Source organism: Babylonia areolata, chromosome 23 (assembly GCF_041734735.1).
Source record: "Babylonia areolata isolate BAREFJ2019XMU chromosome 23, ASM4173473v1, whole genome shotgun sequence".
Classification (NCBI taxonomy): Eukaryota; Metazoa; Mollusca; class Gastropoda; order Neogastropoda; family Buccinidae; genus Babylonia; species Babylonia areolata.
Genome location: NC_134898.1, coordinates 36664531 through 36689530, shown reverse-complemented (window position 1 = coordinate 36689530; position 25000 = coordinate 36664531). Strand labels below are relative to the sequence as shown.

General features: G+C 38.1%; 1 protein-coding gene across 4 annotated transcripts in view; it reads right to left on the bottom strand.

Annotated features, from left to right (window-relative positions):
- Positions 1 to 25000, bottom strand: part of LOC143298043 (unconventional myosin-VI-like) — an 80318-nt gene that overhangs the window by 52435 nt on the left and 2883 nt on the right. For all 4 annotated transcript variants that reach the window (XM_076610706.1, XM_076610704.1, XM_076610705.1 and 1 more), the window contains exons 2-8: positions 12858 to 12984; positions 10499 to 10568; positions 9999 to 10072; positions 7748 to 7877; positions 4170 to 4334; positions 2723 to 2820; positions 885 to 1049 (exon numbers count right to left, since the gene is read on the bottom strand). In XM_076610706.1, coding sequence (XP_076466821.1) covers positions 885 to 1049; positions 2723 to 2820; positions 4170 to 4334; positions 7748 to 7877; positions 9999 to 10072; positions 10499 to 10568; positions 12858 to 12974 — 819 coding nt within the window. In that variant the 5' untranslated portion in view covers positions 12975 to 12984. The remainder of the gene's footprint in view (positions 1 to 884; positions 1050 to 2722; positions 2821 to 4169; positions 4335 to 7747; positions 7878 to 9998; positions 10073 to 10498; positions 10569 to 12857; positions 12985 to 25000) is intronic.

Sequence of the window (25000 nt, the reverse complement as noted above, 5' to 3'; positions counted from 1 at the left end):
CAGAATTTAACTGAATGACTAAAAAAAGATTTGTGTGTATCATAAGCAAATGAGATTCAAAATAAAAATATCAGAATTTTTCAACAAATGAAAAAAAAAAAAGTTTTTGAAATTTAAAACTGAAAGAACAATTCACAAGAAAGAAAGAAACACTGAGACAAGATGAGAATGTCCCGCAAAATATCAGGACTGCACAAAGCAGAACAACTGTTCAGAACAACAAAAGTACAACAGAGTGCCAGCAATGATACACAATGAAACAAAAGCAACACAAAGTATGTATGCACAATCACAATAGAGCTTCACTGGAAACAATAAGAAGAACAAATTATCAAAAACAAAAAACAAAAAAAAACCACAAAAAAACAACAACTGAATTCTTTTTTGATTCAACTCAAGGACAATTTCAAAGTTGTGTAAAATAAACAGATAATAAGACTGAAACATAACAACTCTTAAAAGCAAATAAGAAATATGAAAAACATAACAGAAGATATTGAAATATTTCTGTATAACTTTTCTTTTAATCCTTGTTTTCTTCTTCCAAATACATTGTAACTACTTTCACAAGCCAGTAGTTTTCAGTCCACGCACACACAGATAGTAAATATAATCAAATCAAAATATCTTAACTGCTAATATCACTCTATGTGTGTGTGTGTGTGTGTGTGTGTGTGTGTGTGTGTGTGTGTGTGTGTAGTAGTAGTAGTAGTAGTAGTAGTAACAGGAACGAATGAAGAATGAAGGCAGAACAAGAAAAAACAAAACAAAAAAACCCACACACATAAAAAAACAACTTTGTCACAGTGCCAACTCGACACTTCTTACAGATAAACAGAGCAATAAACAAACAAACAAACAAGCAAGAAGCAACAGCGGTTTACATGGAACTGGTCAGGTGGAGCCAGTTTCAGCTTCTGCCTCAGGTCCTCAGGGGCACCAGCGCAGAGCCGATAGAAGATGTGGTAGTTGCGCTCGTCCTTGCTCTGGGTGCAGATACGCGACTTTTCCAGCAGGTAGTGAGAGATGAACCCACCGCACACCAGGTTCTGGAACCCAGTTCAAACAATATGTGAGTTATGGGATAGCCAGCCATGTCCATTCAGTTCAGTTCACTTAATCAGTTCACACAATATGTTAGTTATCAGATAGCCAGCTGTGTCATTTCAGTTCAGTTCAGTTAATCAGTTCAAACAATATGTGAGCCATGAGATAGCTGCTGTGTCTGTTCAGTTCAGTTTAGTTAATCAGTTCAAACAATATTTGAGTTCTAAGATAGCCAGCCGTGTCCGTTCAGTTCAGTTCAGTTAATCAGTTCAAACATTATTTGAGTTATGATAGCTAGTTGTGTCCGTTCAGTTCAGTTCAGTTAATCAGTTCAAACAATATGTGAGTTATGAGATAGCCAGCCATGTCTGTTCAGTTCAGTTACTCAAGGAGGCGTCACAGCATTCAGACAAATCCATATACGCTATACCACATCTGCTAAGCAAGCAGATGCCTGACCAGCAGCATAACCCAATGTGCTTAGTCAGGATTTGAAAGGAAAAAAAAGGATGCATAAATGGGTAAGTTATCAAACTAATAAATAAATAAATACATCGAAAAATAAAACAAAATAAAATAAGCAAATAGATAAAGAAATAAAATGTGTGTCAGATTATCAACATCAGAACAGCACAAGAGGCAGCTGCTGTTCGGACTATCCATATCCGAGCTAGAATTTGACTAAGTGGAGAGTGTCTTGCCAAAGTCACATACCCACACTCTCAGCCATGAGAGTTTAAGTACAGTCACCAAAGGCCAACTGGCCTCCAAGGCTGCAACACTAAGAGCCAGTGCAATCTTGCCTACCAGTTTGAGAGTGAGTAATAGTATATTCACAAAGAATTAAGCTGTAAATGAATTCCCATTGCAATGAAGAAACCATAGATCATATAGCTCTCATTTTGCTGTTGGACCAACTGTATGCTTATGTCAATCTCTAATATAAGCTGAGCACTGAGCAGCAATAATAAATAAATAAAATGAATTTTCCTGCAGGCACTGAGAGATGGACCCTGCCACAAACCAGGCTTTGAAGCAGAGTTCAAACAGTAACAGCAATAATAAATACGTTAAATAATAGATAAATAAATAAACAGAGAAGTAAACAAGTTTGATTTACCAGCAGGTAGTTAGAGATAAACACACCATATACCAGACTCTGAAGCAGAGTTCAAACAATAACAGGAATTAAAAAAAAAACAAACAAAAAAAAAAAACCCATGTATATGGGTGAAGTTGCTCTATCGCAGCCCAAATGTAACACAGTGACAGAGAAATCTGCTGTAACAAAGAGTGATACAATACAATACAATATGATACGATACGATACGATACGACAATAAATAAATCAGTAAACATGTTTGATTTTCCAGCAGGTAGTGAGACGTGGACTTTGCCACAAACCAGACTCCGAAGCAGACTTAAAACAATAAAAACAATAGTATATACATAGACATTTTTTTTTAAAATAATGTCAAATGTATGCATGCATGCATGCACTCACACACACACGCACTTACCCACACTTACAATTGTGCACACACACACACACACACACACACACACACACACACACACACACGCACACAGAGCTTTTTTTTTTTTTTGGTCTATTTTGATCACTTGCATAAAACATTAAGTAAGACATTGAAAGTGTAACATTGCCTTTAAATACCTTGTTGTCAAAGTGGATTTCCACAAACTTGCCGAATCGACTGCTGTTGTTGTTCCTCACTGTCTTGGCATTTCCAAAGGCTTCCAGCAGAGGATTGGCTACAGACATAAAGGTTGTGGGTCACAAAATGCTGCCACCATAATGCACAGGTGCTGCAATATCAATGTGACTTCTTGCATGCAGGAAATCACAGAATAAGATGTAACAAATATGGGTCGTTTCAACATATTATCAGTACAGTTCAGTTACTCAAGAAGGTGTTAGCGTATTTGGACAAATCCATATACACTACTATATACAACTGCTAAGCAGATGACTGACCATCAGTTTACCCCAAAGTGCTCAGTCAGGCCTTAAGGCCCACTTAATAATGACTACTTACATGCAGAAGTGGGAATTTTATAACAATAATAATAATGATAATAATAATAGTAATAATAATGTACATTTATATAGCACCCTTTCTCTCTAAGAGCTCAGGGCACTTTATATGAAAGAAAAAAATTACAAGTTACATAAAACATTCATGTGAGTGCTTGGGGCACAATAAACAAATATAATTTTATATCCAACTTTTGTTCACAGACACACACACACACACTAGCACAAATTAAATGTACACGTAATAAACAAATATGATTATATTTTCAACTTTTGTTCACAAACACACGCACACTAACACAAATTAAATGTACACACACTGACACAAATGGAATCCACACACACACAGACACACACACATTGCAATGTCTTAAACACCAGACTATCATGACCAATATTATGTATTTAATCCAAAATTGCTTTACATTAAGAAGAAATTAAACAAAAACCAAAGAATGGAAACACACAGACACGCACACACGCACACACACACACACACACACACACACACACATTGCAATGTCTTAAACACTAGCCTATCATAGCTAATATTATATATTCAATCCAAAATTGCTTTACATTGAGAAGATGTTGAACAACAACAACAAAAAAAACAAACAAACAAAACAGAACGAACACACAAACACACACACACAAACTCAACACACTAATCCCCCCTTCCCCACCCCCCTCACCCCTCACACACACACCCCTCCAATATTATGTTTTTCCTTCTCCAATCACTGACACTCACCTTTTCCATTTAACATTTTGTACTCTTTTCCACATTCTGTTCTCTCTCTCTTCCTTCCTCAATCCCCTCCTCCCCCCACCCCCTCCACCTTTTTACAGTTGAATAATTCTTCCCGTGCCATTCATTTTCAGAAATGATGATTTCTTAGTAATAACAGAAAAAATAATGATAACAGAAATAATATCAACACTGATAAAAACAATAATAATAATAATCATACGAACATCATCTGTTTTCCATCTAGTATCATCATCTCAGATGAACAGACTAAAAACAAAATAAACAACATGGCACACTTTAATTCCAACTCACATTCCAAGATGCGCTGTTCGATGGGCCCGCTGTTCGAGCCCCAGCTGGACGTTAGGTAGCGGAGGATGTGTTTGGTGCTCTCCGTCTTCCCAGCCCCAGACTCCCCACTCACGATGATCGACTGGCTCTGCTTGGAGACCTTCATGTCACGGTACGCTTTATCCGCTGGAAAAAAAAAAACAGTAATAAGCATATGTCTTTGGATACGTTCATATAATGCAATGCTTTATCCGCTGGGAAAAAAAAGCAACAGTCATAAGCATGTTTTTGGATGCGTTCATATAATGCAATGTATTATCCACTGGGGAAAAAACCAACAGTAATAAGCATATGTTTTTGGATACGTTTATATAATGCAATGCTTTATCCTCTGGACAAAAAAAGCAACAGTCATAAGCATATATCTTTGGATATGTTCATATAATGCAATGTATTATCCACTGGGAAAAAAACCAACAGTAATAAGCATATGTTTTTGGATACGTTTATATAATGCAATGCTTTATCCTCTGGACAAAAAAAGCAACAGTCATAAGCATATGTCTTTGGATATGTTCATATAAGGCAATGTATTATCCACTGGGGAAAAAACACCAACAGTAATAAGCATACATCTTTGGAAACGTTCATGTAATGCAATGCTTTATCCGCTGGGAAAAAAAAACCAACAGTAATAAGCAAATGTCTCCGGATACATTAATGTCATGGAATGCTTTATCCGCTGGAAAAAAACAACAACAGTAATTAACAAATCTCCTTCGATACGTTCAAATCACAGAATGATTCATTCACTGAAAAAACAGCAAATGTCTTTGGATACCTCCATGTCATGGTATGCTTTATGTGCTGAAAAAAACAACAACAGTAATAAGCAAATGTCTTTGGATACGTTCATGTAATGCAATACTTTATCCACTGGGGGAAAAAAAAAACAGTAATAAGCAAATGTCTTTGAATATTTTCATGTAAAGGAATGCTTTATCCAATGGAAAATATAAAGCAAATGTCTTTGGATACATTCATGTAATGGAATGAATGATCTGATGGAAAATAGAAAGCAAATGTCTTTGGATACTTTCATTGTGTGTGTGCATGTGCGTGCGTGCGTGCGTGTGTGTGTGTGTGTGAACCGACATATTTGTCATGAAAACCATAAATGAAGGTTTATTGACACAACAACAAAACTAAATCAGCAAAACCCACTAAAATGAGTATAAGATGTTTAAGTTATAATGTGGCATGTACTTTGAAATATTCACATGGAAGTGAAATTGTCAAGGGTGTACAGGGTCGTATGTACAAATATGACTATCAGTATCATCAGTCTGTTAATTCAGACTCTATCTATCATTCGCACTTTATTTGTCATTCAGCAAACCTTTTCCTCAATGATTATATCAACACATTTGTTGGAATATTATATTCATCTCCAAATATAGAACAGATTTTGTGCAATCTTGCATACTTTTCTCTACCCGTTTATATCTGCCTCTTTCAATGTGGAGGTCATGTGCACATTCATGTAGTTCGCACATGGTTTTCTATGCTCAGGATAACATAGGGCTCAAGTCTATAGTCTGTAGCAATATAATTCAGAGTGGGTACTTAAGATTTTTTTTCTGTTTTCCACAGAAGTTAAAATACTGACATACAAGTTTGTTTGAAAGTGCAAAACTTTATATAAAATGTCTACATTTCAAGCACTCTGGTTCAGCCATACATGACCTAAACCGTAAAGGCAAGAACAGATGTAACAAAATGAAGCCACTGGTTATCATATAAGTTTAGTGTTTTGTTTAGACACTGCTTAAGGTCTATCAATCAATCAATCAATCAATCAATCAATCTATCTATCTGTCTGTCTGTCTATCCATGTGTGAGTGTGTGTGTAGGGGTTGGGGGGGAGGAGCAGGAGGAGGGGGGGCGGTGGGGGGGGGGGGGGGGGGGCGGAACTGTGTGTGCATATGTGTGAATACAGAAATGTCTGATTGATCCAAGTCCATTGCATGCATCTAAGCTGAGATGATATGACTTATGATTTGGACACTCACACTGAATCATCCTATTTTACCTAGCACTGAAGGTATGTTGCTTTATTGTGTACACAGCAGTCTTGAGTGTGTGTGCATGCATGTGCTATATGTGTCTCTTTCAGTCTGTCTGTCTATCATTAAGTGTGCAAATGTATGCATCAGTGTGAATCAATATCATGGGCAAGATATCTGTGCATATCTATAAGCGTCTGCATATAAACCCATTAGCGCACACTTTTAGCATTCCATCATCTAATGAACAGCTCATAAGGGTCTGAATAATGAATTTAAAAACAACCAATGAGAGGGTTTTTGACAAAAACAAACACAGAAATAACTTCATAAGAAAGAAAGGAAGGAAAGAAAGAAAGAAAGAAAGAAAGAGAGAACATAAAGTATTCGGACAGACACGGGAGGTCCTATTCCCAGGAACAAACAGCACACAACAAGCAGCAGTAAACGTGGGACACAGTTCAGCTTCTAATTGATCCCCCAACGTGACATTCAGGAAACCCGATTCTGGACTGGGTGTGACAGGATAGCATTTCACATCACTTCGTTCACATCGTGCTGAAACTGAAAGGTTAGCACCAAGCCAGGGGTGAAGGTTCTCATTACCTTTGTTAAGTCTGTTTCCCTCTCTATCAGTATATATATATATATATAGAGAGAGAGAGAGAGAGAGAGAGAGAGAGAGAGGGAGAGAGAGAGGGAGAGAGAGAGAGAGAGAGAGAGAGAGAGACAGACAGACAGACAGACAGACAGACAGAGACAGAGACAGAGAGAGAGAGACAGAGAGACCGACAGAGAAAAAAACGATTCAAGATCCCAGAGCCTTCTGCAACACTCAGAGACAGCGAATTCATATTCACTGTGACTACAGCTTGGCGTTAGAAGGCGGGGCCCAATCCTCTCCTTCCGCCATTTAAACCTTCCCCAACCACAGTCAGGTAACAATTCACACCTGGGTAGATCAATGAGAATCCCATCAAAGTACCTTTCCCAAAGGACACACCACCATGCCAAAATGGGGCCTCGAACCCTGATCACGACTGAACAGTGGAACAGAAATCCCTTCTTCTTCTTCTTCTTCTTCTTCTGCGTTCATGGGCTGCAACTCCCACGTTCACTCGTACGTACACGAGTGGACTTTTACCTGTATGGCCGTTTTTAACCCGCCATGTAGGCAGCCATACTCCGCTTTCGGGGGTGTGCATGCTGGGTATGTTCTTGTTTCCATAACCCACCAAACGCTGACATCGATTACAGGATCTTTAACGTGCGTACTTGATCTTCTGCTTGCCTATACACACAAAGGGGGTTCAGGCACTGGCAGGTCTGCACATATGTTGACCAGGGAGATTGGAAAAATCTCCACCCTTTACCCACCAGGCGCCGTTACCGTGATTCGAACCCGGGACCCTCAGATTGAGGGTCCAACGCTTTAACCATTCGGCTATTGCGCCCGTCAGAACAGAAATCCCAAAACCTAACAGATTCTGCCATGGTGCGGATCCTCCATTACAAAAAAAAAACCAAGCTTACCTATGGCATACACATGGGGCGGCAGCGTTCCCAGAGACTTCCCCTGGTACCTCTTGATGGTGGCGTCAGAGTACAGGTCAGGGATCTCATAGTAAGGGTTGATGGCGATCAGAATGTTGGCCGTGAACGTCTGAGCAACGGAAGAGGAGACATGGTGGCGATCATGACAATGGTTTGGTGAAAAAGAAACACATACAACCTCCACTTATGTTCAGGCATTTAACAGGTTAAGTAATAAAACAACACAAATACTTCAGCATATTATGTTCAGGCACTTTAAATATGTATATATATATGTATATGTATATGTATATATATATATATATATATATATATATATTATCGACTGACAGAAAGCGAGGGGGTGAGGGAGAAAGAAACAGACAGACAGACAGACAGACATGGAGAGGGGAAAAGAGAGCACACATGCAAAGACCTGTCATTTACTGTGTCCTGTTCTACACATGGGAAGCAAAGGAAGGGAGAGGAGGCAGAGGCACAGAAGACATGTCATGACCACAATCACACCCACTCCCCCTCTCTTCTCCACCCCTCCTCCTACTTCCACCTCTGTGTGTGTGTGTGTGTGTGTGTGTGTGTGTGTGTGTGTGTGTGTATGTATGTGTGTGTGTGTGTGTGTGTGTGTGTGTGTGTGTGTGTGTTCTGTCTCATCAATGATGTAACACAACATCCAAAGCTCCATGTACAGATTACCTATTCTTATACAAGTGTCTTCATTTTGTTTTTCCTTCATTTTGTCTTTACTTTTTTTTTTACACTGTCAAGTTGACAAAAACGAACATATCTTTTACAAGAAAATTAGAAGACAGTCCCATACAACATTAGGGGCTCTGTATATTGATCTGTTACTGTCAGTCTATGTCTGTTTTAGAAAGCAAAGAAGAAACTTCACACTTATTACCCTCTTTTCTACGGAGAATAACATTAACAAAGGAAACGGGTCGGAATTTGCATGAAGCCTGAATAACTCCCTCACTGTAGTCATCAGCTGACAGCATATGTAGCAGATGTCCCCATTATATCCTGATCAATAAGATCCAATCTGAGATGTCAGGAGCTGTGCTATGTATAACTTCAGAAACTATTCTCGACAGCATGCAGCTGAAACGGATCAAAGAAAACCTTCACAGAATAAAATGAGAGTCACTCTGTGTGTTATCTTTCACACAAACATCAACAGGACAATCTATATGCTTCATTGAATATTCAATATTATGTTTTTGAACCATGCATGTACATATGCATATAATAAATAGAACTGTGCAACCAACAACCATCTACCGACAGATCCCCCCCCAATATTCCTTGAGACCCTGGTACACTTGGTAATAAAGACATATTCTATTTTATTCTCTCTCTCTCTCTCTCTCTCTCTCTCTCTCTCTCTCTATATATATATATATATATATATATATATATATATACACACACACACACACATATATATACAGAGAGAGAGAGAGAAAAAGAAAGAGAGCGATAGATAGATATACATATATATGTTTTGAACTATGCATGTGCATTTGTATGTATGTATGTGTGTGTGTGTGTGTGTGTGTGTATATATATATATATATATATATATATACACACATATATATATATATATATATAGAGAGAGAGAGAGAGAGAGAGAGAGAGAGAGAGAGATACACACACACACACACACACACACACACGCATATATATATATATATATATATATATATATATATATATACTGTAAAACACAAAAGAGCATGATATAATCTGCAAAACTTACTGCTGCTCCAACTCCTCTCCATATTCTATGGATCATATGGTGTAATCTGTTGTAAATTTTGTGAATTCTTATGCTGTTAATATTGTTTGTTGGTGTTTTTTTGTTTTTTTTAATGTGTGTGTCAATGCCTTTATATTTTTAGCAATGTTGTTAATGTGATTCTCTGATGTGTGTTTTAACAGACACAAAAGGTTCTCTTGTGAAGGATTAAAAAAGTGATATTGTATCATCGTAATTAAACATGGAAGCAAGTGATACAGAGAGAGCTTTTCTCTACATCAGAGGACACTTTGTTTTCGGGGATGCCTTACAAGAATGAAAAGTGAAGAGGAAACAAATTAAAACAGGAGAAGAAAAGAAAGAATAAAGAGGAAAAAAAAGAAAGAAAGAAAAGTCTCATATTTCTTAAACAGCAAAGTAAAATATGGAAATCAATGGGAAGACAGACAAAATTTCAAAACCACTCACATAGATCTGGTTCTTCATGTAGCGAATGCGGATGTTATTGAGTAGAGTTCCTTCATTCAGGTACATCAAAGCACCTGAAAAAAAACAACATAGTTTTCTATATTACCTTTTTCAATTAAACATTATTACTTTTCTTACTTCAAGTCATACTGGTGTAAGATTTGATCATTCCAAGACAAATGACTAGATGCATGAAAAAAAGGGGTATTTTACAAGAAATAAAAATTGTACGTTCATGCATGGACTTCAGAATGCATGAATGAAAAGCATTAGCTACATGCATCATGCACACACATATACTCACACACACACACACACACACATTTCACCCCACCCCCTCTAACAAACGTATAGTCAAACACCTCACACACACAGACAGACACACACACACACACATACATCCCCGCACCCCATCCCCCTCCCAGCCGCCCCCCCACACACACTCACTCATCCACAACCCAGCACAGTATAAAACACCCTGCATGCAGCCCAATACTCACAGTTGTCTTCCGTGTCTTTGTTGTCGTACTCCTCTGCTGGGAAGGTTCTGTCATACAGCGAGTTGATGGTCTGCAATTTGATTGGACAGGTTTGATTTTATGTCTATTTACCGCAAGTTGGTGGTCTGCAATTTGAATGGACAGGTTTGATTTTATGTCTATTTACCACAAGCTGATGGTCTGCAATTTGACTGAACAGATTTGATTTTATGTCTATTTACCACAAGTTCATGGTCTGCAAATTGACTGGACTGATTTGATTGTATACATGTCTATTCACTGCAAGTTGACAGTCTTCAATTCTAATGGACTGGTTTGATTTTTCATCTATTCACCACAAGCTGATGGTCTGCAATTTGACAGGATATATTTGATTTTATCTTATGTCTATTCACTGCAAGTTGATGGTCTAAAATTTGATATACTTGATTTTATGTCTACTTACTGCACGTTGATAGTCTGCAATTTGATTGGATTGATTTAATTTTTAGTCTAATCACCATAAGTTGATTGTCTGCAATTTGATTGGATTGTATGTCTATTCACCACAAGCTGCTGATCAGTAATACGACTGAACTGATTTAAAGCAAATTAAAGTCTATCCACAATGAGTTGATGCTCTGCAGTTAGAATGGATTGATTTGATTTTAATCTAAGCCTTTACACCATGAACTGACGTTTTGCAATATGACTGGATTGATTTGATTTTAAAGTTTATTCACCTCAAGTTGATGGTCTCCAATTTGATTGGATGGATTTGATTGTAAGTCTTTTTTCACCATGACTGAGCTGGTCTAAAATTTGATTTGACTAATTTGATTATGTCTTTTTCACCATGAGTTGATGGTATAAAATTCTGACAGGCTTGATCTGAAGTCAACTATAGCTCACTGTTACCTGGTGGTCTGCAGTGTGATTGGATTTGGTCAATTCACCATCAACGATATCAGAGGAAAAAAATGAATACATAAATGAATAAACAAATAAACAAACAAACAAACAACTAAATGAATAAATGAATACATTCTTAAATAAATAAATAGAAGGAAGACTCATGAGGCTGAGAGAGGGACTGGGAGTATGTGGGGGGGAATAAGAGAGAACAGAAGGTTGTAACAATAGTAACTTTAAGAGTTCATTTCAAAACAACGACGACAACAATGATGATGATGGTCGTCATCGCCATCATCGTTATTATTATCAAGCAACTAATGAAGTAATTGACTAATTAATGATCATGATAAATAATGGATACTTATGTATCCTATCAAGAAAACTGCTCTTCATGCTTGACAAAACTCATGATATACATAACACATTACACCAATAAATTGAATAATACATATAATGTACACACCAAAGTGTACAGTCTAACAAACTACACAAACACAATGCATACATTCACACACACACACACACACACACACACACACATGATATATACATTCAGACATATGTACACACATGCCCCCCTTCCACCCAAGTTCTATAAAAATCTTCTGGTGGTCTGCAGTAACATGGTAAAATAATTATCAAGTAAAGCCTATCAAACACACACACACACACACACACACACACACACACACACACACACACACAAATCAAGTAAAGCCTATCCAACACACACACACACACACACACACACACACAAATCAAGTAAAGCCTATCCAACACACACATACACACACACACACAACACATACATGGAGCAAATGTCCTCATGTATCCTTCAGCACTGTACATGATTGCTTTGCCTTTTACTGGGCTGCTGTCTAACAGGGTCATAATCATTATTCCTAAGTTTATGTATTCTATTGATTGGTGTTTCAGCAGTTTACGAGCAGCTTGGAACGTACTACTGATTATGTGGTACAAACTGTTCCTGGTGCCTTGAAAGGCTTGAGAGTGATACTGAATAGTTTCATTTTTAGTTTCAAGGTGGCATCAAAACATGCAGACTGATCCATATATATGTTACACCACTTCTGCTGTTGGAAAATTAAAATTAAAAAAAAAGAATCAGAGGCCTGATTTTTGCATACATCCAGTGATAACATTGATAACACTGACAGACAAAAAAATAAAATGAAATTTTCACAAAAATTAAAAGAGAGAGAGACAGAGAGACAGAGAAGGAAGCGTTTTATAATAAGAAACAATGTATAATGTGTGTTTACAAAAAAAACAAACATGTTACATATGAATTTTGAATGCAGTACACATGGACGAGACAGGAAAAGAAAAAAAAAAGACCCTCTAGCCAAAAACAAAACAAAACAAAACAAAATTTATAAATTATGGAACGTGTACATCTTTAGAATATCTCACTGTGTACACAAATTTTGTAACCAGTACACACCGTTCCAGGAGCATCGAAAGGCTCGACAGTGATACTGTCAGTGCCAATGTCCACAATACGGCCCAGCTTGAACCCATCGGTGGGGTGAGGCACCCACACCTTCTTTCCCCCGTCCATGGCTCAGCACCTGAAACAAGGGAAATCATCATCATCAGGAAGAATTCAAAGTTTGAATATGAATTTTTTCTCTCTCCGTTCATGGGCATTTCTTCCATGGGCTATGACTCTCACATTCACTCATATGTGCGACTGGGCTTTTACATGTACGACTGTTTTTATCACCCCCATGTAGGCAGTCATATTCTTTGTTTGTATGCTGGGTATGTTCTTGTTTCCATAACCCAATGAACGCTGACATGGATTACGGGATCTTTAAAGTGTGTATTTGATCTTCTACGAGTATATGTATACATACAAAGGGGGGTGTGGCACTAGCAGGTCTGCACATTGTATCTGGTGACCTGGGAGATTGGAAAAATCTCCACCCTTTACCTGGCCATGACCAGGATTCGAACCCGTGACCCCCAGACTGAAAGACAAAGCTTTGACCGCTCAGTTATTGTGCATGTCATTTGATTATGATGAATATATGCGTGCAAATTAAAACCTCTGGTGTTTGTTGATTGTTACTGCAATATGAATGTGTGCGTGTGTGTGATTGTTACTATGAATGGAAAATCATCATCAGGAAGAATTTTCAGTTTGTGTGTGTGAGTGTGTGTGTGTGTGTGTGTGTGTGTGTGTGTGTGTGTGTGTGTGTGTGTGTGTGTGTGTTTATGATAAACAGTACAAGAACAAGTGTTAATAGTACAAGAACCAGTGTTAATTTTGTGTTTGTTTATTGTTACACAGTGATATGAGTATGTATGTGTGTGAATAAGTACCAATGATCTTTGTGTTTGTTAATTGTTTGCAATATGAGGAAATGTGCGTGTGAATAAGTACAAATGTTCATTCCATACTTTTGTTACTTGTTACAGTGATTTGAATAGGTGTGAATGAGTACCAGTATTCACCCTATACTTTTGTTAATGTTACTGCAATATGAATAATGTGTGTGTGAATAAGTACAGGTATTCCCTATACTTTTGTTAATTGTTACAGTGATATAATTTGTGTATGAAAAAGTACCAGCATACATTCCACCTGTTAATTGTTACTGCAGTATGAACAATGTGTGTGGATGAATATAGGAATCATTCTGTTTGTTAATTGTTTGTGTATACTTAGTAATCATGCATATATTATGTACTATTGTGCCCTCATCTGAATTTAAAGAATTCAAATAAAAAATAAAATAAGACTAAAAATGAAAATAAAATGGGTCTGTCAGGTGGTATCTGTTGTCAACAAAAATTCTGACATAATAATCATCTTGTTGTTCAGAGTCCCCAAATTTCTCTCTCTCTCTCTCTCTCTCTCTCTCTATATATATATATATATATATATATATATATATTTTTTTTTTTTTTTTTTTTTTTTTTTTTTCCCCCCCCCCCCCCCCAAATGTATACATCTTTCAGTACTCTACTCGTATTTTATCACACATTCTCTGCCTGACAATGAAAGAGGATCCCTGACTCAAGCCATGAAAATACATTACATCCTGTTTCTATATTGGTCAAATTTGCATTTTACTGTGACTCGATTTTTTAAGAAAAAGCACTTGTATGCCGAGTAAGCACTGGTAATTAAGGAAATAATTTGAGGGGTTTTTGGGTTGGTTTTTTTTTTTTTATATACACATTTATTTCCGTCCTTACACGCATGCACATACACACATTCAAACTCAAAGCCAATACATTCTTAGAGTGTGTCCTATTACAGCAATCTGCAAACACCAAAGTTAATTTCTTATTTTCATGTTCATGTCACTTCCCTCTGTCTTTCATAGTTGATACACAGTGTGTGTGTGTGTGTGTGTGTGTGTGTGTGTGTGTGTGTGTGTGTTCATGCATGCTGTCGTGTGTGTGTGTGTGTGTGTGTGTGTGTGTGTGTGCATGTATTCATGCATGCTGTCATGTGTGTGTGTGTGTGTGTGTGTGTGTGTACATGTATTCATGTGTGCATGTGTATGTGTGTGTGTGCACATGTGTGTGTGTGTGGTGTGTGTGTGTCGTGTACATGTGTGCATTTGTCAGTGTGTGTCTGGTTACATTGTAACTCATATCATATACACTGGCAGGAGTTGGGTGGTAAGACAGGGAAAAGCCTTCAACTGTCCAAGAGGTCAGTTAGATGTAATTCAGGCCCCATTCATAATTAATTGTGTGTGTGTGTGTGTGTGTGTGTATAACGTCCAGGAAAGATCTACATCTACAACAGTTTCTGAACAATCATTCCGCAAATAGTGGAACTTTTCATAATAATTCTTTCACAATAATCATCATTATGGCAGCATAATATTCCCATACAAAGAATAAAAGCACTGTTTCAAAATATAGATCTGTACATGCACTCATCTGTAATCTCTCTCAATAGATAAACAGATAGATAGATCAATAGACAGACTGACTGATAGCTATATAGAATAGAATAGAATAGAATATGCCTTTATTACCAAGTGTACTAGGATCACAAGGAATATTGGGGGGGGGGGGGGGGGGGGGGGGATAGTACATAACAAGATACGAACATAAATCGAAAATCATACACAAACACAGATACAGTAGAAATATGGATACACACAAGTGCATATCAATATAAATACGTGTGTATAATCACACATGCATGCACTGCACACCCATACCCACACACATGCACGCGCGCGCACACACACACACACACACACACACATATATATATATATTATATATATATATATCTAACTTTGCTGTTCATCACAGTTTTCCTGACTTGAAATTAACAGGTTAAACGCACTTCAAACTGTCTGAAGGACACAGAGAAAAAGGCACAAGGACACTCATCCAGTAGTTCAAAACTCCACAACAGACCAAGAGCTGAAGATGGCTGAGGAAGATTTATGATACAATTGCTCCCAGCAATCTAGCTAAGATATAATGCTTGAAAATGCTGCAGTCCAAACACCAACTTGGTCGCCTGAGAAGAGATAGCCAGAGGCAGATCTATAAATTGCTCACACACTCCTCCCTAAACACTGTAATACCCTACACAAGAGCTGAACTTTCTGAATAATCATTAAAGAGGAGGCAATGATAGTGGTGAAACAGTTACAAAGAAAAAGTGATTATATATATATATATATATATATATATATATATATATGAAACTTGGACAGATTCAATAATGAAAGAACACATGAAAGAATTAGCACACACAAAAATGTATTAAATATATGGCGGAAAAAAACTTTTTAGGGACATCATTCTCTTTAAAATGATGTGACAAACTTTTTTTTTTCTTTTTTTTTCAAAATGTAATGTGATTAACATGATGAATTGTGGAATACATGAGAACACATTTGTTGCTTCACAGATGTGCTTCATATGGACTGTGAAATATTTACAACAATCACACACACACACACACACACACACACACACACACACACACACAGAGTTTCCATAATTCAACATGAAACAAAAGATCACAGTAGTTCTCTTCCTATCCTATCCTTCAAAATTACATATTCTAATAACAACAAATCAAAGAAAAGAAAAAAAAAAAGAAAGTGAACAGTACATTCTTTTTTTCTTTTCTTTTTTAAGGATACACTTAATTTGAAATTCGCTGTTCATGTTCTTTCCAAAGAATAACGTTCCCCGATGTTCTGCTGTCGTTGTTGTTTTTTTCTGCATGGATTACATTTAATAAGACCATCTATACCTTGTAACATACTGATCAAAGAATAGTTGTTCACCCAGGTGTACCTCCTGCCACTGTGACAGACTCTCTGTGCTAACAGCAGTGACACTGTTTTCTTTTACACTGAGACAGTGACATCAGCATGGAGTCTTTCCCATGTACCTGTACTGCAATACACATTCCTAACACGGTACCCCATAATCTTCATTCCTTTTGTGAACAACTGGCTCTCATGTTTTGCTTTTGTGGACTGTGAAAGAATTGTAAAGAACCATGGTTGAAACGCATGAAAAAAGGTTGATTATTTTGACTATAATAATGAAAATCACCCCAAAAATGCACTCAATATCACACAGCTGCATTTATAGCACAAACGTTTCTTTCAGTTGAATACATTCATGAGAATACAAGAATACAAATGCAGATTCATGGGAATAGTTTTGTTTCATCATACAAATCAGAAGGGATATCATTTGCTCAGGGCACTCAGTTCAGCTTTATACCACAGTATATAGTCTAGAAACACATAGCGGCACATGCTTCCTTCAGCAGCATGTCAGGCCAATGATACCAGAACTGCTTCCATTATCATCGCGCGCGCACACACACACACACACACACACACACACACACACACGCACGAACACACACACATGCATGTACATACACACACTTGCACATACACACACATAAACACACACACTTGCACACACACACACACACACACACACACACACGTAAACTCTTTTTTTCTTTGTTAATTGATTTTTATGTTACTATGTTGTGTTTATGGCATGTTGATTAAATTATTCCTCTTTTTTTAATACCCCTCTTACTAATACATAAATTTAGACATACACATGCACACAAACACGCACAAAAACACACATAGATGCACACATGTAAACACACACACACACACAAACACATGAAGATGGAATACCATTCACTCAATGCATGTAGTTCCGCTTTATACCACAGCACACAGTCTACAAACACGCAGCGCAGAGACAAACTGTTGATCAGGTCAGACTCAGATATCAATTGAGCAGTACTGCACAAATGTATTATTCACAACATCCATGGATAAGGATCTCTGCTTCACAACAACAACAGCAAAGAAGCCAGACGTTCGCTTCCTTCAGCAGCATGCTGGGCCAACGTGCAACGACACCTGAGCTACTTCCATTACCCAGCTGTGGCATTCAATAATGGACACTGTCACACACACACACACACATACACATGCACACACACACGCATGCACACAAGTACGCGCGCACACACACACACTTGCAACCACACAAACACACACTCACTAACTCATTCACTTAATGGATTTTTTTTTTTTTTTTTTTTTGATGGACTCCTGTTCCATAGTCTGACTGGAGTGTTCTTGTAATTATGAATGTCACTTTGGCTGCATCTTCTGTTTTTTCTCTTTGTTAATTTGTTACTTTTAAGTGTTTATCACTTTATGGTACATTGATTGAATTATTCTGATCAATCTACTTTTTAACCCCCTCTTACTTATACGTACACACACACACACACACACACAACATAGATGCACACATGCACACACACACACACACACACACACACACACACACACGCATGTATGCAAATGGAATTTACCATTCACTCAATGCATTTAGTTCCACTTTATACCACAGCATATCATCTACAAACACACAGCACAGAAACAAACTGTTGATCAGGCGTGGACTCAGATATATATATATATATATATTATATATATATATATATATATATATATGTATGTATGTATGTATATCAATTGAGCAGTACCGCACAAATGTATTATTCACAACATCCATGGATAAGGATCTCTGCTTCACAACAACAACAGCAAAAAAGCCAGACGTTCGCTTCCTTCAGCAGCATGCTGGGCCAACGTGCAACGACACTTGAGCTGCTTCCATTACCTGGCTGTGGCGTTCAATAATGGACGCTCTGTCACACACATCACGCAGGAGAGCAACGTGCTATCTATAGATGAACACTGCCTCGTTTTTTCACAAACGCTGAGGTGATGTGCATCCATTGTAAGAAAGATTATTATTGATTGGTTCATTTTCTGATGGTGGAGGGGGTGAGTGGGGTTATCCACTGGGCTGGGTTCTGCTCAATGTGGATGAATGTGCAGATGCATGCTGATGCACACATCAACACACACACTTATGCACACACAAGCACACATACACACATGTACACACACACACACACACACGCGCGCGCACACATGCAAACGAGCTCATATACATCCACACCCCTTCAGACAAATAAACACCAATATTTCATGCTCTCTCTCTCTCTCTCTCTCTCTCTCTCTCTCCACTGCCGTGCCTGTACATGTGTAACAAACAGAACCATTAATAAAAAACAAAAACAAGAACTATTCATTGCAATGTACACACACACACACACACACACACACACACACACATGCACACACACATGCAAACGAGCTCATATACATCCACACCCCTTCAGACAAATAAACACCAGTATTTCATGCTCGCTCTCTCATGCTCTCTCTCTCTCTCTCTCTCTCTCTCTCTCTCTCCACTGCCGTGCCTGTACATGTGTAACACACAGAATCATCAATAAAAAAAAAAAAACTATTCATTGCAATGCCGGTCTCTAGTCTAGTTTTACTCTCCATAGAATGCCTGCTGTCTGAGCTGATGTGGATCAAATGTCTGCTGTCATTGATTGGAATCCCTTTTCGTGTGTTGCAGTCCCAGAGGAAAGTGGATACACATACAATGACACATGTACAAGTATTGGAATCAACATGCTGTCAGCTGAAAGCTTGGTTTATATACCGGTAATGAGGTTATTACATCATAATTTCATACAAGCTGTTCAATTTGCAAAATTACTCAGTCACTTTGGAAATATGTCAGTATGTAAGATATATAAAAATGTATCACATAACATTAACACCTTTAGAGATTGATCTTTCCTAGATAGACATGTATCATACACACTTACACATGACCAATATTGTAAGATTTCAATGTTTTGCAAACACACACACACACACACACACACACACACACACACACAGCACCCATGAACAAAACAACAAAAAGCATGCTGTCCTACCCACCCCACCCCATCCACAACCTCCCCCCCACACCCCTTCCTCCACCCAGGTCCCCTTTTCTTTTCTTCCCACCAAAGATAAGCTAATCAACGTCATTTAGCCCAACCTACGGAGTTAAATACACACACACTCACCCTACACATGCTGAGAAAGGGAACTCTGTATAACCCCCACTTGCTATGTACTGTAGCCCCAAGCTTTGCTAGTTTAATCAGTACCTGTGTAGGTGTTCAAAGCGAGGGAGGCGTGTGCTGGTCAGGATTGGGGGCAAAATCAGCAGGACAGGTAGCCTCAGACAGTAAAAGTGAGGTGTGCTCTTCACTTCAGCTCAAGTGACAACTCAGGTATTAGCCTCCATACACCGCCAACCCGACAGCCACAATCCAGTCTCACTATGCTCACCTGCATTTATATATTGTGAGGAAATGCTGGACCCTCTGTTGGAACTTTCTTCTATCTCAAGTGCTTTGTCATTCCATGAGATTTTTACTTTTAGTGACTGCCAACTGCCATGCATACAATGTGATTGTGAATAGTTTCATACAATTTCTTAATAAAGAGTGAGAGACATATATATATATATATATATATATATATATATATATATATATATATATATATATATATATAATAGCAACAGAAAGGAAGATGCAGACACAGATTATCTAAATTCATTTAAGGCCATACTGCGAGAGGAACACACAGAGAGAGAAATCATGCAATATAATGGGCTGATTCTCAAGACCTATGAGTATAAATTAAGAACATTACAATGCTAATCCAGCTTGCTTATTCAGTGCAAATGAAGACATGAACAGTCATGTACATGTACTGCAACTGGTACAAGAATGATCTTGTTATATAATATTCAATGCTCAGTTATTTGTTATTGTGCTACTGCTACCAGACCAAACATTATGTCTGTTGACTTACAAGTGGGTAAAGAAAAGTATCAGTGCGATGAGAATGTAAATTTTCAAACTGCAATCTGCATCCAGACTTAAAGTAAACAAACGAGATATCAGTCACAATTGCTGGCAGGACAACAAAAATTGTTGCTGACTTCGCTTAATTCTTCACCCCCTTTCATGCACACATGTATACATGTGTATTTTCATACAAATAAATAAATGAGTCTAATATATATGAAAGGCTAAAGCCTCTTGAATTTTTGGTTGGTTTGTTTCCACCAATATGAATACAGTGTACATTTTATTCTTGGAATGATACTGTTTTGTAAAAAAAACAAAAAAAAACAACAACAAAAATATATACATATTATAATTATATATATTTGCCCTCAAAACTTTTTTTTTCAGGAGAAGAGGAAGAAATGTATTGCACACTATTCTCAACTTTAAAACAGATTGAGTTTCTAAAAAACTGAGACCAGTTCAGTTTAGTTTAGTTCAGTTCATTTCAGTTCAGTTTAGTTTAGTTGGGATTAACCATTAGTCTGAATGCTACCAGTCAGTGCATGCTTTTACTGTTTTACTTTTTGTCAGGCTAAATATTTTACTGACAAGCAAAAAATGCTTTTCAGCATTAATGAAAAGATACCTTTGCTTATAATTTCAATCAAACGACTGCCATCCTAGTGTTGAGACAACACTTGACTGATAAAGATGAAATTAATCCCACTTTTTATCATCCTTTAATTGAAACCAATAGATGATCTCCCTGTCAATGAAACTGTACACTGATCTTTACAATAGCACAAGTTCAATGACAGATTATCACAGTCCTGAACAGACTGTACAGTGTCAGAACAAGGCGTATTGATCTGCAAGACAAACACAGGTGAGAACAAAAGGTGCTGAGCACTCAGTGACAAAGAAGAGAACAAAGGATGCTGTGAACTCAGTGACAAAGGAGAGAACAAAGGATGCTGTGCACTCAGTGACAAAGGAGAGAACAAAGGATGCTGTGAACTCAGTGACAAAGGAGAGAACAAAGGATGCTGTGCACTCAGTGACAAAGGAGAGAACAAAGGATGCTGTGCACTCAGTGACAAAGGAGAGAGCAAAGGATGCTGTGCACTCAGTGACAAAGGTGAGAACAAAAGGTGCTGAGCACTCAGTGACAAAGAAGAGAACAAAGGATGCTGTGAACTCAGTGACAAAGGAGAGAGCAAAGGATGTTGTGAACTCAGTGACAAAGGTGAGAACAAAGGATGCTGTGCACTCAGTGACAAAGGAGAGAACAAAGGATGTTGCGAACTCAGTGACAAAGGTGAGAGCAAAGGATGCTGTGCACTCAGTGACAAAGGAGATAACAAAGGATGATGTGCACTTGACAAAGGGGAGAACAAAGGATGCTGTGCACTCAGTGACAAAAAGGATGCTGTGCACTCAGTGACAAAAAGGATGCTGTGCACTCAGTGACAAAGGAGAGAACAAAGGATGCTGTGCACTCAGTGACAAAGGTGAGAACAAAGGATGCTGTGCACTCAGTGACAAAGGATGCTGTGCACTCCGTGACAAAGGAGAGAACAAAGGATGCTGTGCACTCAGTGACAAAGGAGAGAACAAAGGATGCTGTGCACTCAGTGACAAAAAGGATGCTGTGCACTCAGTGACAAAGGAGAGAACAAAGGATGCTGTGCACTCAGTGACAAAGGAGAGAACAAAGGATGCTGTGCACTCAGTGACAAAGGAGAGAGCAAAGGATGCTGTGCACTCAGTGACAAAGGTGAGAACAAAGGATGCTGTGCACTCAGTGACAAAGGATGCTGTGCACTCCGTGACAGAGAGAACAAAGGATGCTGTGCACTCAGTGACAAAGGAGAGAGCAAAGGAGGATGCTGTGCACTCAGTGACAAAGGATGCTGTGCACTCCGTGACAAAGGAGAGAACAAAGGATGCTGTGCACTCAGTGACAAAGGAGAGAACAAAAGATGCTGTGCACTATAAAAAACAAACAAAAAACAAAACAAAAAACACACACACACAACCAGTAACACCACTCTGGCCATGACAAGCTACGTAAGAAAAAATATATAATAAAAAGCTCTCTTCCAGTTTCATAACAGTCCCACACTGTACTTTTTTTTTATTTTTAACCTGGTCATGGTTGAGAGGGCTGTGTAGGTGCATGAGCTTATAATGCAACTTCTCCTAACCCCCACCCCACCCCCCCAAGCCCCGTCCTCCCCACCCCCCCCTTTTTTTTTTAACCTCATGTTCCCAGTAGCTGTGCACAAACTTGTTTCCTTCTTACAGTTTCTCAATCTTTTGTGTCAGTTTAAGCCACTCAAAAGAACTGTTCACTGAACACAAAACTGCCTCCTTCTCCTGTCTCTTTATTGAACATTGCTGCCTCATCATCCGTGGCAATTTCAGTGGCATTACCCCAACGCGGTTCATCACGAATCCCCTATACACTTGTAATGAATCCCCTATACACTTGTAACCACACCCTGGCTCATCTGCCTCAGTTCCAGTGCCGACAGTCTCCGTCCATAAATCTGCTTCACAGTCAAGCTGTTGTTGACTGAGCAATGGATTGTACACTTGTTGTAGGTCTTGTTTTCCTCTGCATGTTTATGTCTTCAGTGTATATTTGTAATAGTTATTTACTGAAAACATCAATGATTAATTTACATCACACATATGTTGGGAAAAAAATCTCAGAACCCTCATGTTCTCTTTGATGGCACCATATTAGTTATTACGGCAATGTGACTAATGTCTCATACTCTGTTGAAACCCCACATGTTTTCTTTCTTTTTTTTTTTTTTTTTTTTTTTTCGTTTATCTATTTATAGTCTATTCATCTAAGGCGATGATCTAAACTGAAAACAAATGATATTTCCATTATTATTATTTCTATCATCATGATTATTATCATTATTTAGAAATCATCATTTCTGAAAATCAATGGCAGAGGAATCTTGAACTATTCAACTGAAAAGGGAGCGGTTGAGGTTGTGTGTGTGGGTGGGTGGGTGGGGAGGGGGGGCTCAGGAAGTTAAAAATAGAACAGAATGTGGAAAAGATAAAGCCCCATGTGTGATAACCCCAATTCAACCATCCGAACTACAATCAGTTTTCTTATAATCTATATAAATGTATTTAAATACATCATGCTGGTTGCACAGACCTACAACTTCGCAAATCCATACTGAACCACTGAAAAAATAAAACTACTTTACTGAACTTGTCCTCAACTCAGTGGTAAAGGGAAGATGTGCTGACAAATAATAACTTGACAAAATCCAACTAATCCAACTATTCCAATATCCCAATAAAGACGGGGAAATAGTTTTCAGTGGCATTTTTCCCTGAGAGATGAAGATACTTAAAAAGTCTTCATTCTAAAATTTAAAGTAAGTTGAAAATATGATAAAGACTTTAAGAAAAATGCTGACCAGGTCGCAAACACTAACACAGCTGAAGGTCACAACTATGTTGCCCACCCACATTTCTCTCTCCCTCTCTCTCTTTGCACACTGGTGTCAGTGTGCACATGTATGTGTGTGAGTGTGTGAGTGAATAGTAGAACTTTAAACTGCCCTCTATCTTTGACTGTAAAGTGTAATATAATCTCTCTCTCTCTCTCTCTCTCTCTCTCTCTCTCTCGATCTCTCACACACACACACACTCTCTCTCTCTTTCTCTCTCTCTCTCTCATGTACATTAATTTTTGTAACACTATTTTTTCATTGTATCATGATGTTAATGTTTCACACAAATCAAGTGCTGACATTCAAGACCTGATCAGTGCTTTGGGTTTAAGTGAAGATCAGGCATCTGCTCCTCTTTTTTTTTCTTTTTTCTTTTTTCTTTACAGCAGATGTGGTGTAGCACATACAGTATATGTATCAACTCGAATGCTTTGGGTTTGACAACCTGAAACTGAAAAATAAAAACTGAAAATAAAACTCTCTCTCTCTCAAATGCTGGACAAAAATAGACTAACTACATTACTCTCTCAAACGCTGGACAAAAATAGACTACAGGACTTGCTGACATCACACTGTTCTGTTAGTCTGAGCTCTCTCTGTCTCTCTTTCTCTCTCCACACAACCCCCCGCCCCCCATTCCCCTCCTCTCTCTCTCTGCCCACAGACAACACCCTAACAAAACTGACACAAGCTATGTACACAATGAACGCCAACAGCACACACTCCTTCCGAGGGCACTCAAACTGGTTTTCTGGGTTTCCACAAAGTTTTCTTCTCGATTCAGATGGCCAAGAGCTTTGATGTCTGGGGCACTGG